The sequence below is a fragment of the Atractosteus spatula genome, chromosome 13 (assembly GCF_055471065.1).
Source record: "Atractosteus spatula isolate fAtrSpa1 chromosome 13, fAtrSpa1.hap1, whole genome shotgun sequence".
NCBI classification, from domain to species: Eukaryota; Metazoa; Chordata; class Actinopteri; order Semionotiformes; family Lepisosteidae; genus Atractosteus; species Atractosteus spatula.
Genome location: NC_142718.1, coordinates 16,203,763 through 16,220,118, shown reverse-complemented (window position 1 = coordinate 16,220,118; position 16,356 = coordinate 16,203,763). Strand labels below are relative to the sequence as shown.

At 39.0% G+C, this 16,356-nt stretch overlaps 1 protein-coding gene across 1 annotated transcript in view; it reads right to left on the bottom strand.

Moving 5' to 3' along the window:
- Positions 1-16,356, bottom strand: part of stat4 (signal transducer and activator of transcription 4) — a 116,338-nt gene that overhangs the window by 4,387 nt on the left and 95,595 nt on the right. The window contains exons 19-23 of the mRNA XM_088930204.1: positions 9,254-9,348; positions 7,300-7,436; positions 6,002-6,193; positions 5,635-5,677; positions 5,437-5,542 (exon numbers count right to left, since the gene is read on the bottom strand). Of these exons, the coding sequence (XP_088786330.1) occupies positions 5,437-5,542; positions 5,635-5,677; positions 6,002-6,193; positions 7,300-7,436; positions 9,254-9,348 (573 nt within the window). The remainder of the gene's footprint in view (positions 1-5,436; positions 5,543-5,634; positions 5,678-6,001; positions 6,194-7,299; positions 7,437-9,253; positions 9,349-16,356) is intronic.

Genomic DNA, 16,356 nt, shown 5'->3' with positions numbered 1-16,356 from the left:
GTGCCAAACATTGCATTGAGGCTCAAAAGTTCAATTTTGGTCTCATCAGACCATAGAATCTTCCTCCAAATTGTTGAGTCTCTCACATGCCTTTGGGCAAACTCCAGCCGAGATTTGATATGAGTTTTTTTTAACAAAGGCTTTCTTCTTGCCACCTTTCCATACAAGCCAGATTTATTAAGTGTGCATGCTATTGTTGTCTCATGCACAGTTTCTCCCATCTCTGTCATGGAGGACTGCAACTCCTTTAGAGTTGCTGTAGGCCGGCTCTTCTTGCCCATACACTCAGTTTTCTCACCTTTTTAATGATGGACTTCACTGTGCTTCGAGGTATATTCAGTGCCTTGGAAATGTTCTTATATCCCTGCCCTGACTGGTATTTTTCAAGAACCTTGTCTCAGATCTACTTGTAATGTTCCTTGGTCTTCATGGTGTAGTGTTTCCTTGGAAATGCACTAAGTGGGGAAGCTCCCAGACACAGGTGTATTTATTAAGAAATCATGTGAAACACCTCAACTGCACGCAGGTGGACTCCAGTCAAGTAATTATGTGACTTGCAGAAGAGAGCTGGTTACTTCAGAGGTAATTTAGGTGTGTCAAAGCAAGGGGGTGAATACTTATGCATTAAATTATTTTCTGTTTTTTTAATTTTAATTAATTTAGTAAAATGTCTGGATTTTTTTTTCACTTTGACATTATAGAGTACTTTGTGTTAATGAGTGGCAAAAATTCTCAGTTAAATACATCATGGTTCCATGCTGTAACACAATCAAATGTGAAAAAGTCCAAGGGGGGTGAATACTTTTTATAGGCACTGTACATGAACAGAAAAACATAAACCTAAACCTAAGAATATCTAATTTAATGAAACTTTAATTTGGACCTCTGGGTTTGTAGAAGGACAACAACCTTTATTATAACAACAAGATGTTGTCATTTGTGGTGTATTTGGCATGTGGCATTTGGTCATACTTGCCAAGTGCCTTGGTTGTTTGAGAGTCCAATGGTGCAAAGAGCACAGGTAATTGATTACAGAGCACTGGAGAAGTTGATTAACCATCACCATGTACTCTATGAATGGAAAGTGCTTATGTTGCTAATGAAATCTACAGCTCAATCGCTTGGTTCCAACAGTGAAGAGATTTGCTGGTTCTATACGATTTTAATTTATGTGTACTCTAAATGGGGTTATATTCTGTGCATCAGCAGAGAGAAAGACACCTGTTGTGAGGAACATTTACAGAAAACATGTGACATTTTAGAGCAACGGGTTGTGTGGATAAGCCTTGTCAGACATAACACTGTATGTTGTACCTAAATGTTACTCCTAAATATATGCTTGACTAAAAGATATAATCAAAAGGCTTCTCTAAACAGACATTATAGTACCCAAGAGACTTGAGCTAAAGTATAAAAGCTGCATGTAAATGTTTGGCTAGAGAGCATAACAGAATAATGCACTTTTGTGTTCCATTTGTTTTCTGGAAATATCTTTTTTGTAACAGACTAAACCTCTTTTCAAACCTTCACTGAACTGAGCTGTATCTTCTTGCATGTAATGCTATAAGGCACATTTTCCTGGCATTGTTTGGGATAACTCATTCCCTTAGAAGGCAAGGTCAATGCTATTTGTTTCTCAATGGTACTGAGGAATCATCTTTACACTATTCTGCAGCATTTCCAAAGGGAGTGATGTCTTCTTGGATGACAAAACCTGCAACCAGAGTACATAAGGTTGCCCAGTGGTTTAATGAGTATTACATTGATGTTATGCATATGTTATGGCCTTTTCAGTCACCCGATCTGAACCCAATCAAGCTTTTATGGCACAAAGAAACAGAAGGTTAAAACCAGATGGCAGCCATCTCTGGATTACATAGTTCTGTGAAGTTGGCCCCCCTATAATCACAAACAATGAAGGCCACTGTTTATGCTGGTTTGTGGTGGTTAAAGTAGTATTTGTGTTGCTTTCATTCCCATGGTGTAGCACCTTGTTTTTTCCGGAGTGTGACATCATTTGCCCCCCCCACAACTGCACAGGAGAACCAAACCTGTCTCATTCAAAATCGGTCTATTAGTTCTGGTTTGTGTCATTTGTACATCGTTACTTTCATTCCTAAGATATACTGCTTTCTTTTTTGGGTTGTGATATCACTCAGCCTCCCTACAATGGCTAAGGAGAACCAATCCAGTCTCATTCATTAATGCTCTGTTAGTGTTGGTTTGTGCCATTGAAAGTAGCCTCTGAGCTGCTTTCACTCCCAAGATATAGCGCCTTTTAGGGGGGATCATGACCTCATTCAACCCCCTACAGTGGTGCAGGAGAACTGAACCGGTTTCATTCTGCCTTATTTTTATGGTCAATCATGCAAATGTGTACATGAAATTTTAACATTAATAACATTCTCTGGATAGTTAATGTATATAATTCTTGAATGTGAGGATAGCAAGACCTGTAATTTCCCTTCTCAATCTGTCCAGGAGGTGGGGTGGATATTTGGCATGGTAAAATTGGTAAAACATTTTCAATATCTTAATGTTACCACAAGACAAAACAATTGCATTTTCTTATAAAAAAAAAAGATTTAACTAGCACGTCATAATACTTTATAGCTATGTATTTTTTTTAAACTGAAGCTGTAATCTAAGAACTTTCTCATCCTTTTTAAATAAATATGCAGTTCAAAAGAGAGAAACTGGTGTTTTGAAGCTCAAAATAAGAGCTAGACTTATTTTTTTTGTGTTTTAGATTTTGTTTTCATGCATTATTCATAAAAGAGCACTCATTTGTTTCTTATAGTTGTATTTTGTGTGTTTTCCTGGGACTACTTATTTTACAGATCCCATTGTGGCATGCCCAACACCAGTTCATCACCATATGGTGGAAGATGTGGGCATAGATTGTGGTCTGGGAAACTGTTTGCCATTTTCTTTGATAAGAAAACAACTAAGACAATCCTCAGAGTGGATAAATGGTCCCAGAACTACATTATGGCCTGATATGGAGGGCAAAAAGTATCTTTCCTCAGTGAAGATAGTACAGTGTCAGTACGTTTTTTGGAAACAGATAATGATTTTGTCAAGTAAGTTTAAGTGTGTGGACCTGAAGATGGTGATGCCAGAGGTCCTAGTGTGCCATTATGGGAAGATAAAGGAAAAGAAGGGAAAAACAAACCAAGTAGGGTCAACCGAGTGGAGGAATTCCCAGGCCATTGATTGGGCCTACAGCAAGACTACAAATAAGAAGAATCAACTGCTTCAGGAGTGCACTAAATGGAAACATTTCAGATGTTATTCCCCCAGATACTCACACAGAGCAGAGAAACTCATAACTGGAATTCACGTTTAAAGATATTCTCAGTTAGACTATCACAGAGACATTAAACCTAAATGATAATTGAGGCGGGGAGTCTCAAAGAACAATAAAGGTATAGTGTGAGCAGTACTAAAGGCCTCTCTGGAAAAAAAGCCATGTTGATTTTTTAGAGAACTGTGGGAACATAGAAGAAGCGTGAAATGCCAAGATGACGTCTCTCAAAGCCACCCACAGGATTTGGGTGGCACAGTGGAACAGTGCTTAGCATTGCTTCTCTTGCAGCGCCAAGGCCCTGGGTTCAATACCTAGAGTGCTATCTAAGTGGATTTTGCATGGTATTGTATGTTTGCATGGGTTTCCTCTGGGTGCTCTGGGTTCCTCCCACAGTCCAAAGACATACTGGTGGGTTAATAGGCTTCTGTATAAAATGGTGTGAGTATGTGTATGTTTATGTCTGTCTGTGACCTGTCTGGTGTCCTGCTCGGGTTATATCCCACTTTGTGACCAATGCTTTCCAGAATACCCTTCAGGCCAAGGTGCCCTTGAACTGACCCAGTTATTGAAATGGTTTTGCTGATGTGTTAGGGCTTTTGTTTTCCTATACTATACATGAAGGAGCACCTGTTTTTTCTTTTCTGTTGCATTTTGTTTTCCTGGTCTTCAGAAAGAATCAACCTTTTTTATTTTTTCATAATTTGCAAAATCAAATAGACATAAATTTATGTGGAATATTTTGTTACTGATTTACACAAATTACACTATAATGTTAAAGTGGAATGAAACTTCTGGAAGTTTTTACATATAATTACATATAACCCACATGCTATAATGCAAGGAAGTTAGATATACCTGGGCTCCACCTGTCCACCTGTGGTAAGTTGGTTGACATGATTTCAAATAAAATGTATCCATCTATATAAGGTATATCAGTTCACAGTGCATGTCAAAGCAGAAACTCTGCCATGAAGTACAACTCCATGATAGAATTCTGAGGAGGCACAGTTCTGAGGAGGAGTACAATGTAAGGTGTTGAAAATTCCCAGGAGCACAGCCAGATCCATCATTAGGAAATGCAAAGAATATGGAATCAGCCAGATTAAAAGATTGTGGTTCACCGACACTCCTCACCCAGCTTGACAGAGCTGGGGAAAATCTGCAGGGAAGAATAAGTAAAAATCCCCAGATTTTCATCGTAAATGGTGTTTATAAAAAGTATTGACTTTGGGGGTGGGGTATTACAGTAAACAAGATATTTCTATTTTTAACTTTTCATAAATTTTTGCTCCATCCAGCCATTTTCTAACTTCTTCCAATTCAGGGTCAAAGGGGGAGCTGGAGACAATCCTGGCAAGCAATGGGTATACCCTAGACAGAACACCAGTCCATTGCAGGGTAGATACACATACACTTACACCTATGGCCAATTTTCCCTAAGCCAATTTACCTACCAGGATGGTTATGGACTTTGGGAAGAAACACACACAAACAACGGGAGAACATACAAACTCCATACAGGTAGCACCCCAGGTCTAGAATTGAAACCTGGGCTCCAGCTCTGCAAGGCAGCAATGCTAGCTACTTCACCACCATGCTGCTTAATGTTTTTATACAATAAAAATATTTTTTGCTGTTTTAAATTGTTGCAAATGTTGTGTGAACAAAGGGGAAAAATCATTTCAATGCATTAAAAAGTCTGATTGTAACACGAAAATATTTGGAATGTTCAGGAGGTGAATACTTTCTGTATTTTTGTAAAGTACACTGGAAGTGTATATGAAAGATCCCATTACGGCACATCCAATCCTAGTGTTTTACAATTGGATATTCTGGAACAACGACTGAGACAATTTTCCACCACCATCATTCAGGCATCTGTTGATTGACTTTGTAGTGGTAGAACAGTGCTGCACTCCTCCTTCAGAATTCCACATGCTAGTAGACATGGTGTATACAGGCTGTGCTGGATGCACATGCACACTGGACACACCCTATTAAGTGAATTTACATTGTTGTTTCCAACTTACATGTAGTTGTTTTGGTTACCTTCACCAATCTCTTTCTAAGTTTTAAATAAATATAGGACTGTTATTGCTTGATTTAGAAACATAAGAAAAACTTACAGCAGTCTCAATTTCCAAAGGGCTAAGTTGTTGGTTCAGTATATCAAACATTCCAGGTGACATGGGTAACTCTAGAGACGAGGATGGAGCAGAGGCAGTATTTGTACTGAAATAAAAACATGACCAGCATTATTTAAATGCTTTTTAGACAATATACAGCAAAACAACGGAAAAGTCTGAATTTTAAAATCCACTCACAACTGGGAGACTGGAATCAAATGTGAAGTAATATACTGTGATGCTGTAAGAAAAGACACAAAAAGTCATCTGATTCTTGGAACAGCCTGACATCATAATGCTAATAGCTATTAACAAACACTTCTTTAATACCAAAAAATGACTATTGTTCTGTTAAAATAGTCTTTCTTTGACCATAAGAGTCAGATTTTGGAAAGATATGTTACTTAAACACCTTGATTTTTGTTCTCAATGTTCTAATGTAATCATTTTATACAGTCACATTTTTAAGATTGTGTTATTAAATGCGTAAAGAAAATTATATATAAAATTTTTTGCTGCCACCATTTGTGCTTAAAATAAAAGTACAATAAATGTAATTACCTACCTTTGCTTTGTTGACTGTTGTAATGTTTTCCAAATGCTTCATCTTTAGGAATGCCTGGATAAAGGAATTTTAGTGGGTTTTCTGGGACGAGCCCATCCACTATAACTTTATAGTCTCTAATAATATCTGCAAAAGGAAGTGCACTGAGGCGGCTTTTGGTGTATGGCTCCACAGAATGGAACTTCACTTCTCCTACAATATAAAAATGCATTGTTATCACTACAATGTAATTTACACATACAAAATATCTGCTGGTTCTCAGAAGCTAAACAAGGGTGGAGGCAGCTCTATGAGAGGTTTCTCTGTATAAAACAAAACTGAAGATAAAAGTTCAGGTGGGTAGCTGCGTCAGCATGCGTAGGCTGCAAAGGAACAAGTAATAGGTTTATTCCATGCTGAAAAAAAGAAGAAAGAGAACACAACGTTTCGGCCGTGGAGCCTTCTTCAGGTGTGAGAGAGACAGGGCAGTAGGCAAAGGTAAAGTAGAGGGAGAACAAAGGTTGGGAGGGAGGAGGAGTGAGAGGCGGGAGCAGGGGACAGAAAGAGAGGCCAATCAAGAGGTGTGAAGTCAGAATGGGTGCAGAGAGGTGTGATTGATTGGCCTCTCTTTCTGTCCCCTGCTCCCGCCTCTCACTTCTCCTCCCTCCCAACCTTTGTTCTCCCGCTACTTTACCTTTGCCTACTGCCCTGTCTCTCTCACACCTGAAGAAGGCTCCACGGCCGAAACGTTGTGTTCTCTTTCTTCTTTTTTTCAGCATGGAATAAACCTATTATTTGTTCCTTTGAAGATAAAAGTTACAGACAACCTTAACAAAAGGGAACAAAGCAAAAAGGGTTTGCTTCAGAGGTACTATCAAATTATATGTAGAGGCTATATGCATGTGTGACCAATTGAAACAATACAAATACAGATTATTAAAAAAATGCCTAGCATTGTCTTCCACCCCCCTCTACCCAAAACGGACTTGGACTTGGAGATAAATAGGGTTATTCAGGACATTCAGTCTGAAGAAGATGCCCAAAAACCACCAAAGAAAATAAACAGAGAAGAAACTTTAATTGCTAGGTGGCATGACATCTCTTTAAAGGTGAACATTTAAAACCTGATAGATAGGGTCTCATCAGGAGCACAGTTGAAGATGCGTGATCTAACATTAACTTACAGATGAAAAGCACTGCAAAACACTGCCTTATAGACTGAGCCTTTAAGCAATAAAAAATATTTACCTTTAAGTAATAAACAGATCAGATGAAAAATGTTAAATTTAGTTATTCCACTATCGGCAATCCATGCTTACCGTTCTCAGACTGATCAACCCATGTAAAAGTGATTCCACCTAAGTGGCTCTCACTGAATCTTAAGAGAAATGTTCCTGGCTCCTTTTCCTTCAGTAAAGCACGTTCTGTCTCCTTGCTGACGAACCCCATGATATACCTAAATCAAAAGATGTTATCAGATCTTAAATCAAATAGATGTTAAATGGCCAACATTTAAAAGATTGTTTGTTGACTTTTAACTATGGATGGACATTATTCTCATGCAATGTATTTGTAACCAAAAACTGAGCTTATGACTATTGATCATTATGGCAGGCCAGCGGTAACGAGGATAGTCATTTCAGCTGATCTGCCACTACAGGTTGTTAGAACTTCTATATTTTGTATAAAGGCTCATATGAGGTGGATTAATAATTGATCAGTTAGATAATTGGTGAGGGGATGTGAGCTACATTTTCACATTGGGCTAATTTACATTAATTAATTAATGTTGCCGTTTACCCTGGTGTCCTTGCTAAATATCACTCTAGACATATACAATCTAGCCTGTGTAATATCTCCTCCTAAGTCAATTGTCATTTTCTCTTCAACACAGAATTGCTTTGTAGTTGGGCTGTCTGTGCATAATTTGCTGATAATCACTGTGATGGGTGCTGCGATTAATCTTGGATGAACTGGGTCCCTCTTCATATGAAATGCACATTAAAATCGTTAGGGATGAAAAGCACCATATAATTGTAAACAATTATCATTGCCTGCCAAATACATTAAGAACATTAATGATCATTACAGCCCTTGTACCAGCACAGGAATGATGGAGACATGTGACATCTATTGTCAGATTTTCTGCTTCTTTTATGCTCCAGTGAATACGCTAGTTGAATGACAGGAACACAGAAAAAGCTCTTGCCTATATACTGTAAATGCAAGATTGCAGGTGCCTACAGGTTGCTCAATTCCATCCAATCCATCACTGATACTGCTTGGCAAACGGTGTCCTGCCGCTTAGGGAATACCATTTATATCTATGTAATAATACAGCTATGGCTCAAAGCTAGGATGATTGTACTCTAATGCTGATATTACATTGCTTCAAATTGGCAGATTTATTAACTTTTCCAATTAGCCCATTTGATATTCTACACGGAAAAATAAAACGTAAAAGATTTGCAGTCTATATATACTTTTTTGATTATCATGACTAGGATTTCCCATGCATTTTTATATTTGCTGTCATTGTTATGCTACAAGTAGCTGATGGTAAAGGATGAAGCCTATGTGGTTACAAGGAAATCTGGGAAATCCAAGGCTGTAGTAGTCCAAACAAACAGTCAAAAAGACAAAAGATTTTGAAGCAATAATTATCCAAAGGAGAATCCAGAATTTGTGGTCAAAAGGCAAGGCAAAAAGTCCAAAGGCCAAAAAAGGAAGCAGAGAATATCTTAGGGAAACAGGATGTGTAGCTCTCAAGTTTGTAAACCTAATACTGAGCAAGGTTGAAACAGGGAGCATGGTTTAAGTAGGCTGAAGGGGAGGCATGGTGATGGGTTAACGAGGTCTGATTAACCTACACCTCCCCAGAGTGGATGAGGTATGTACTATCTGTTTGGGTCCCCTCTGGTGGCGGGATGCGGGTACTGTAAAAGCTGTCTGCATGTGGAAATGTCCTTTTTATAAAAGCTAGTTTTAACTTTTATCACTAAAACAGCAACTCTGTCAAATTTGTGAGCCAGACATCTATGTTAATAAAATTAACAATTTTAATTTCACAATTCACAATTAAATTCACAATTTTAAATGGAAAAATATACATCCAAATATTTAACCTCTTAATAGCTAATCAATGTTTTTCCACTTTTTAAAATATTCTACAGAAAAGTAATGGGCAAAATAGGAAGTTATGTAAAACACCCCAATTAAACCTTTATATTGCTTTTGAATTTTTTACTCTGCTAACCCATTCCCAGTACTTACCCATCTATCCAAACAGGCAAGAGATGCTTCTTAATGAGTTCCAGTATAGAGTCTAACCAGAGCCAGAAGCTGAAAGGCTTTCCAGGAATATTCTCCTGCATGCAAAACAAGATATTTAAACCACACTACACAAAAAGAAAAAAAAACTTTTGAGCAATAGTTATAGCAGTTTTAATATTTAAAACAATATTGCTTAAATTCAAGTCAAAAACACCTAAAAAATCCTATGAAACAAAAAACAGGAATAAAGTCCAAATGAAAAATTACACATTAAATGTGTTATTATTATCTAGCAGTGAAATATACAGATGCAGCCATTTAAACTGACTGGTGTGTGTTTAAAGAGGCTGCCACACAGGGATCATACACCGACATATAGGAACACACATCGTCAGTCATTAGCTACATCAGGAAATGTGCTGACGATGTCACAATCACAAAAGAAATAAGAGCTTTTCCTAACCAGAAACCACAGTGAGGTTCGCATCCTAATCAAAGCAAGTGATGCAGCATTCAAATCAGGCAATAAATCAGAACTAAGGTCAGCCAGGTTCAATCTAAACAATGGTATTAAACATGCAAAAAACACACTCAAACAGGAATAAGAGGAACACTTCACCACTAATGACCCAAGGCGCATGTGGCAAGGTATACAGGCCCTCACAGACTACAAGAGGAAGAACATCTATGCACCTGCCCATGATGCCTCCCTGCCTAACGAGCTCAACACCTTCTATGCTTGGTTTGAAGCCAGCAACACAGAACCAGCCATGAGAGCTGACCAGCTGCTCTCACTGTCTGCAGATGAGGTGAGGAGATCTCTGCAAAAAGTGAACACACGCAAGGCTGCAGGACCTGACGGCATACACAGCTGCATCCTCAGAGCCTGTGCCAATCAACTGGCAGGTTTATTCACAGACATTTTCAACATGTCTCTGGCCCAAGCCGTAGTCCCCAACTGCTTCAAGACAACCACCATCATCCCAATACCGAAGAAAACCACAGTGACATGTCTTAATGACTACTGACCGGTGGCACTAACACCTGTCATCATGAAGTGCTTCGAGAGGCTGGTCATGAAGCACATTAAGGACACCATCCCAAACACACTGGACCCGTACCAATTTGCTTACCGGCCCAACAGATCTACAGATGACGCGATCTCCATTGCCATACACACTGCCCTATCTCATCTGGATAAAAAGAACACATACGCAAGACTACTATTCATCGACTTCAGCTCAGCTTTTAACACTATCATTCCAGAGAAACTAGTCAAGAAACTCAGTGCACTGGGTCTCAACACCACCCTCTGCAACTGGATTCGGGACTTTCTGACAGGCAGACCTCAGGCTGTCAGGCTTGGAAACCACACCTCCGGCACACTAACTCTGAACACTGGGGTCCCCCAGGGGTGTGTGCTTAGTCCATTACTCTACTCCCTCTACACCCACGACTGTAAGGCCAAACACAACACCAACCCCATCATCAAGTTTGCCGATGACACCACAGTTGTAGGTCTGATCACAGACAATGATGAGAGGGCCTACAGGGAGGAGGTCAATCTCCTTACAATGTGGTGTGAAGACAACAACCTCACCCTCAACGTCAGCAAAACCAAGGAGCTGATCGTTGATTTCAGGAAACTGCAAAACAGACATGCCCCTATCCACATCAACAGGACTGAAGTGGAAAGGGTCAGTAACTTTAAATTCCTTGGCGTCCATATCACCGAGGACCTCACATGGTCTCTCAATGCCACCTGTCTGATCAAGAAAGCGAAACAGTGCCTGTACTTCCTAAGACGGTTGAAGAAGGCTAAGATATGTCCCCAGATCCTCACTAACTTTTACAGATGCACTACAGAAAGCACACTGACAGGTTGCATCACAGTGTGGTACGGCAACTGCAGTATTGCTGACCGCAAAGCCCTACAGTGGGTGGTGAAAACTGCCCAGTCCATCACTGGGGTTGCCCTCCCATCTATACAGGACATTTATGACAGACGGTGCTTGAGGAAAGCTCTAAGCATCATCAAAGACCCCACACATCCCAGCTACAGACTGTATGACCCTCTACCATCTGGAAAACGGTACCGGAGGATTCGGGCCCAGACTACCAGACTCAGGAACAGTTTTTACCCCCACACTATCAAACTATTAAACTCCCAGCCTCTCTCACTCTCACCTCACCTCTCACCTATGATCTGAACCTCACAGTGCCTTCTTTCTTCTTTCTAACTAAAAACTCACACATTGAAATCTAACTCTACCTCACATGTCAAAAAGCTCACTCCCCATAATTTCTATCCTTCTATTTCATTCTGTTGATGCATGTTTTTGCACATCTGATGTTGTTTTTGCACATTACCCGTTACCTTTTTGTTGTTTTGCACATTGCCTGTTGTTGTTTTGCACACTGCCTGTTGTTGTTTTTGCACACTGCTTGTTGTCTCTGTCTTTCTTTTATTATACAATTGTATTGTTGTTGTTTTTTTTGTACTACGTATCGTCTGAGAGCTAGCTTAACAGCATTTCGTTATACCATATACCTGTATATGAGTATAATGACAGTAAACGTGAACTTGAACTTAAAATAACGCAACAAGCGCTTTATCATGACAAATGGCACAACTTTTTTTCAAATAATCTGATGCAAGACTGGACTTCTCTGTCACATCTGTCAGGCGGTGAAGTGAATCTTTAATGTACCACTCATTTGTATGATTGTCAAACAAATCTTATTTTTAAAACAAAAAATTAAATGTTTTAACCCATAAGTGCTTTCATGAGCTAATCATTCTGTAAAGTAACACAGATTTTTAATTATTTTTTTTATTACATATAGGATACAAAGTATCAATAACTTTTTTCTTATTCTTATGTATACACATTATTTACAATATACTGTTTTTTAGTGAGTTTCTTAGTAATTTAGTATAGTTTTCTTATGCATTTCATTTCCTTTGCAAGTAATTATAACATCAATAATTTTAATATATATTATAATATACATATATTGTTCATATACATTTATACATAGTGCATTGCAAAAGTATTCAAACCCTTTAAAAGTTGTCAAATGTTGCTGGATTACAAATGATACCGATTTCTCCAATCAGTATTTCTATTGGAAACTCACATGCTTAAACAGAAAAAAATTAAAGATAATTAGTTATTTGTCAGCAGATAGCTTAAAGAAAGTCAAAAACTGAAATATGCTGATTGCATAGGTTTTCAGACTCCTGTGCTTTGGAAACTCTACGTTTACACAGGTGAAAGAAATTGCCCTAATGAGGATATAATTGCCTTACCATGGCATTGACACCATTGAAGTCACATTTACTGGATTAAAAAACCCAGTCTGTTTAAGGAAGAAGATGTATATCTGTCATTTGTAAGCCAGCAACATTTGAAAACTTTTAAAGGGTCTGAATACTTTTGGAAGGCATTGTTTTTAACAATTGTATCTTGTCCAATCTGAGTTATGCGTTGGCTGTTCAGCAGTAGGACTTTTTCCTGCCATGTAGGATTCGATTTTCAACCAATGCGCAAGTGGTACTTTAGGCCCCTTAGGGATAATAAAGACTTTTTCTCTAATAATAAAATATAAAAAATATATATGTACTATATTAAATCAGCAAAAGTATATTCACACTTAAGAACATGATGGTCTTGCTAAGCATAACATACTCTACTACAGTATGACCTGTCTCACTGAATTTCTCATTATATCAAATCACTCTTTTCCCACATCCCCATTTCCCTATTTTTCTACACCTTGGTGATTTTTCATTCTGCAGGGGAGAATGTGAGGAAGGAGGGGGATTCAAGGTAGATGAAAATGCATTTTTGGTTTGGTTTCATAATATCACTAATATTAAATCTTTGTTGATTATTGGCTTTTCAATGCCACTCTTTAATTACTGCTCTCTGTTTCTCCATTAGGTCAGGTGATATTGTTGCAGATCCTTGCACACATGCATACATTAACAAGGGAAGAGGCTTCATTTTCATCTCCCTCTAGGCCTTCATCAAATTTACATGATAAATTAGGTCCTTTTTCTTCTTATCTGGCTGGAAGATTTTATTGTTAAAAGGGCTTGTTTGCTCAATCACCTCATAAGCCAGCAGCCATATCACTCTGCAGCTCACAACTGGCAAACCACTGAAGCTAAGCAGGTGTGACCAGACCTCCTGGGAAAAACTAAGGTTGCTGCTGGAAGAGGTGTTAGTGGGGCCAGCAGGGGGCGCTCACCCTATGGTCCATGTGGGTCCTAATGCCCCAGTATAGTGACGGGGACACTATACTGTAAACAGGTGCCGTCCTTCGGATGAGATGTAAAACCGAGGTCCTGACTCTCTGTGGTCATTAAAAATCCCAGGGCATTTCTTGATCATTAAAAATCCCAGGAGTTTTAACCCTGGTGTCCTGGCCAAATTTCCCATTGGCCCAATCATGGCCTCCTAATAATCCCCCTCTATGAATTGGCTTCATTACTCTCCTCTTCTCCCCACTGATAGCTGATGTGTGGTGAGCGTTCAGGTGGATGCTGCACATTGGTGGTGGTGGAGGGGAGTCCCCATTACCCCTTTGAGTGGAATGTCCAGAAAAGTGCTATATAAGTGTAAGCTATTATTATAAGGTCCTTGTCAATGAGTATATATTTTACATTTGGGAATAGGAAGAAGCAGCATTATGTAGTGCAATCTTTGGCCTTCCTGAGCCTTCTTTAAATGTTCTTTTACCAGAGGCGCATCCTTGACTAGTTATCTTGGAGGTAATTCAGGTAAACTATCCTATTCTCTTCCCCACATGTCCGGATATTGCCCGGGCTGGGCACCATCTGAGTTGGATGCTGCACCACTGCCATGGATACAAGAGGGGCATCGTGGATATTGGTATCGTTTAGGAGGATTTTGCTGGTCTACAGAGATCTGCATGGAGTACTGACATACAGAAGACATGATGGATGGATTAATACCCTCATTCATTTATTTCTTTTTTTATTGTATAATGTTAGCATGCCCAAAGGGGTTGGGCAGCCAGTTGACCTTGGACCCCTAGAGGTTTTCTTTCTCCTTACTAAGGAGTTTTTGGTTCCTCTCCTCCCTTGTCTTCTGGTCTTTTCTGTTCTGTATTCACAACATAGATCACTTGCATTATTAAGCGCCTTGGGGCAACCTTGTTGTGAAAGGCGCTATATAAAAATGAATTGAATTGAAAATGAGAAAAAAGGGCACTTGGGACACCATTTAGTGAAATTTATGATGGAATGGACCCGTGAGGATTTTCTGGGTCCATTAATAAGCTGACCAGGACTGTGTCATTACCAGACTTAATAACGAGTCTGTCTCTGTGTTTGCTTTTACAATTGTTACTGTAAAATAATGTACAAAAATGGGTACAAGACACATCCCTGTTGTGATCCAGGCGCTATATAAAAATAAATTGAATTGAATTAATTCACACAATAAAGGAGGTATTGGTTTGACAACTTCTGCATTTCCCACATTTCTCTGGAAATGTTGAGAATGCCTCTGGATCTTCTCTCATATAGTAACTCAATAGAACCATACAGTGTTAACTTCATCAACGAAAAATTGTGATGAAAATATTAATTGATGACCTTTTTTTTCATTTTTAGTTAACAATGATGAAACACTCACGAAAATAATTGACGATGATGACAGAAGACTAAATTGTTTTGCATTTTTGTTTGAGTGAATTAAGACGAGACAAAATGACCTGTTTGACTAAAACTCACACTGAAATTAATTCATTCACATGCAGTTTGCCATTTGCACTGGCAAATAGTAGGCCTGCTGTAAAGGGATGAGGCTGTTTGTGGATCGGGCAATGCCTCAGGGCTAGAGCTGCATTAAGACTATCACAGGCCCCAGGGCTACAGAATTTCAAGGGGCCCCTCCCCCCTCAACACACATCACTCCCAACCAGCAAACACAACTGTGCCCTACATATCATTACATTTAAAGTTCAAATCTTGTTCAACACGTTGTACAAAAACAGACAAGTTAGAATCAAAACTAAAGAATTATTTATTCTTACGTTTGCGAAAAGCCACCTTGGCCCTATATACACATGTACAGAAGCATTTGGCACAATTGGAAAGCATGCACTCTCAAATGGGCACAGCAGCACATCATATGCTAGTGCAGTCACAATTAATAGGCTACTTCAGGCATTGTTTAAATGGTTTTGTGGTGTTCTGACAGCAGTCATTGAATAATCCATTTCTGACATTAGGGACATAAGGAATCGGCACGCAGCATATGAAATAAAGAGACTTCTGCTTTACAGACACCTGAACCAGTGCACTGCCAGGCATTGCGGGTGAATTAACAAACGCACCCATACGTGCTATAAAGCACACAGTACATAGACTCCGAAAGCAAAATGCAACATGAAGAAAAAAATTTATGTAAAACCAGCTATGGAAAAACAGCTACAGTAGCTACAGACTAATGAACAAAGGCATGCCAATGCTAACCAACAAACCGTCCCAACAAAATTATAGCAAGCACAATTAAGTTAGAAAACTTTACAGAAGTCACACAGGGATGCCACGGCTGGCACGGAAATAATAACATCATGTAAACAGGCCTAATTTAGTCTAATGATGTATTTTGAGTTGGCGTGTGATGTTTGGTGTACATCACAAAGCAAATACAGGCTTGACATTGAATATCATAACTGTCCAGAATTGGACCTGTCAAAGCGTGCTTCTCTTAAATGAGATTTGTTTTCCATTATTAACTTTGGCAAGCTCATATGTGAGTAGCTTACTCGATTTTTTACCACAACTGGCGGGATTTTTTGTTTTACTCCAACGTCAAGAGTTTGACAGCGACTTAGCCAATTGTATCACATTGACCTCCCCATTTTATTTGTTTCATTTTCTTATTGGTTAGAAACGCTATGACAATCATCACACCGTCAATTTTTCTTTTAATTGACTGGGTCAGAGAGGAATCTCTCTTTGACTGGGTGGGCCAGGCTCACCCATACCTATGCCCCTGAATTAGAGTATTGACATTTTTTGGGGGGGGCATTGCCTCCCAATGCTCCCCTGTATAACCATC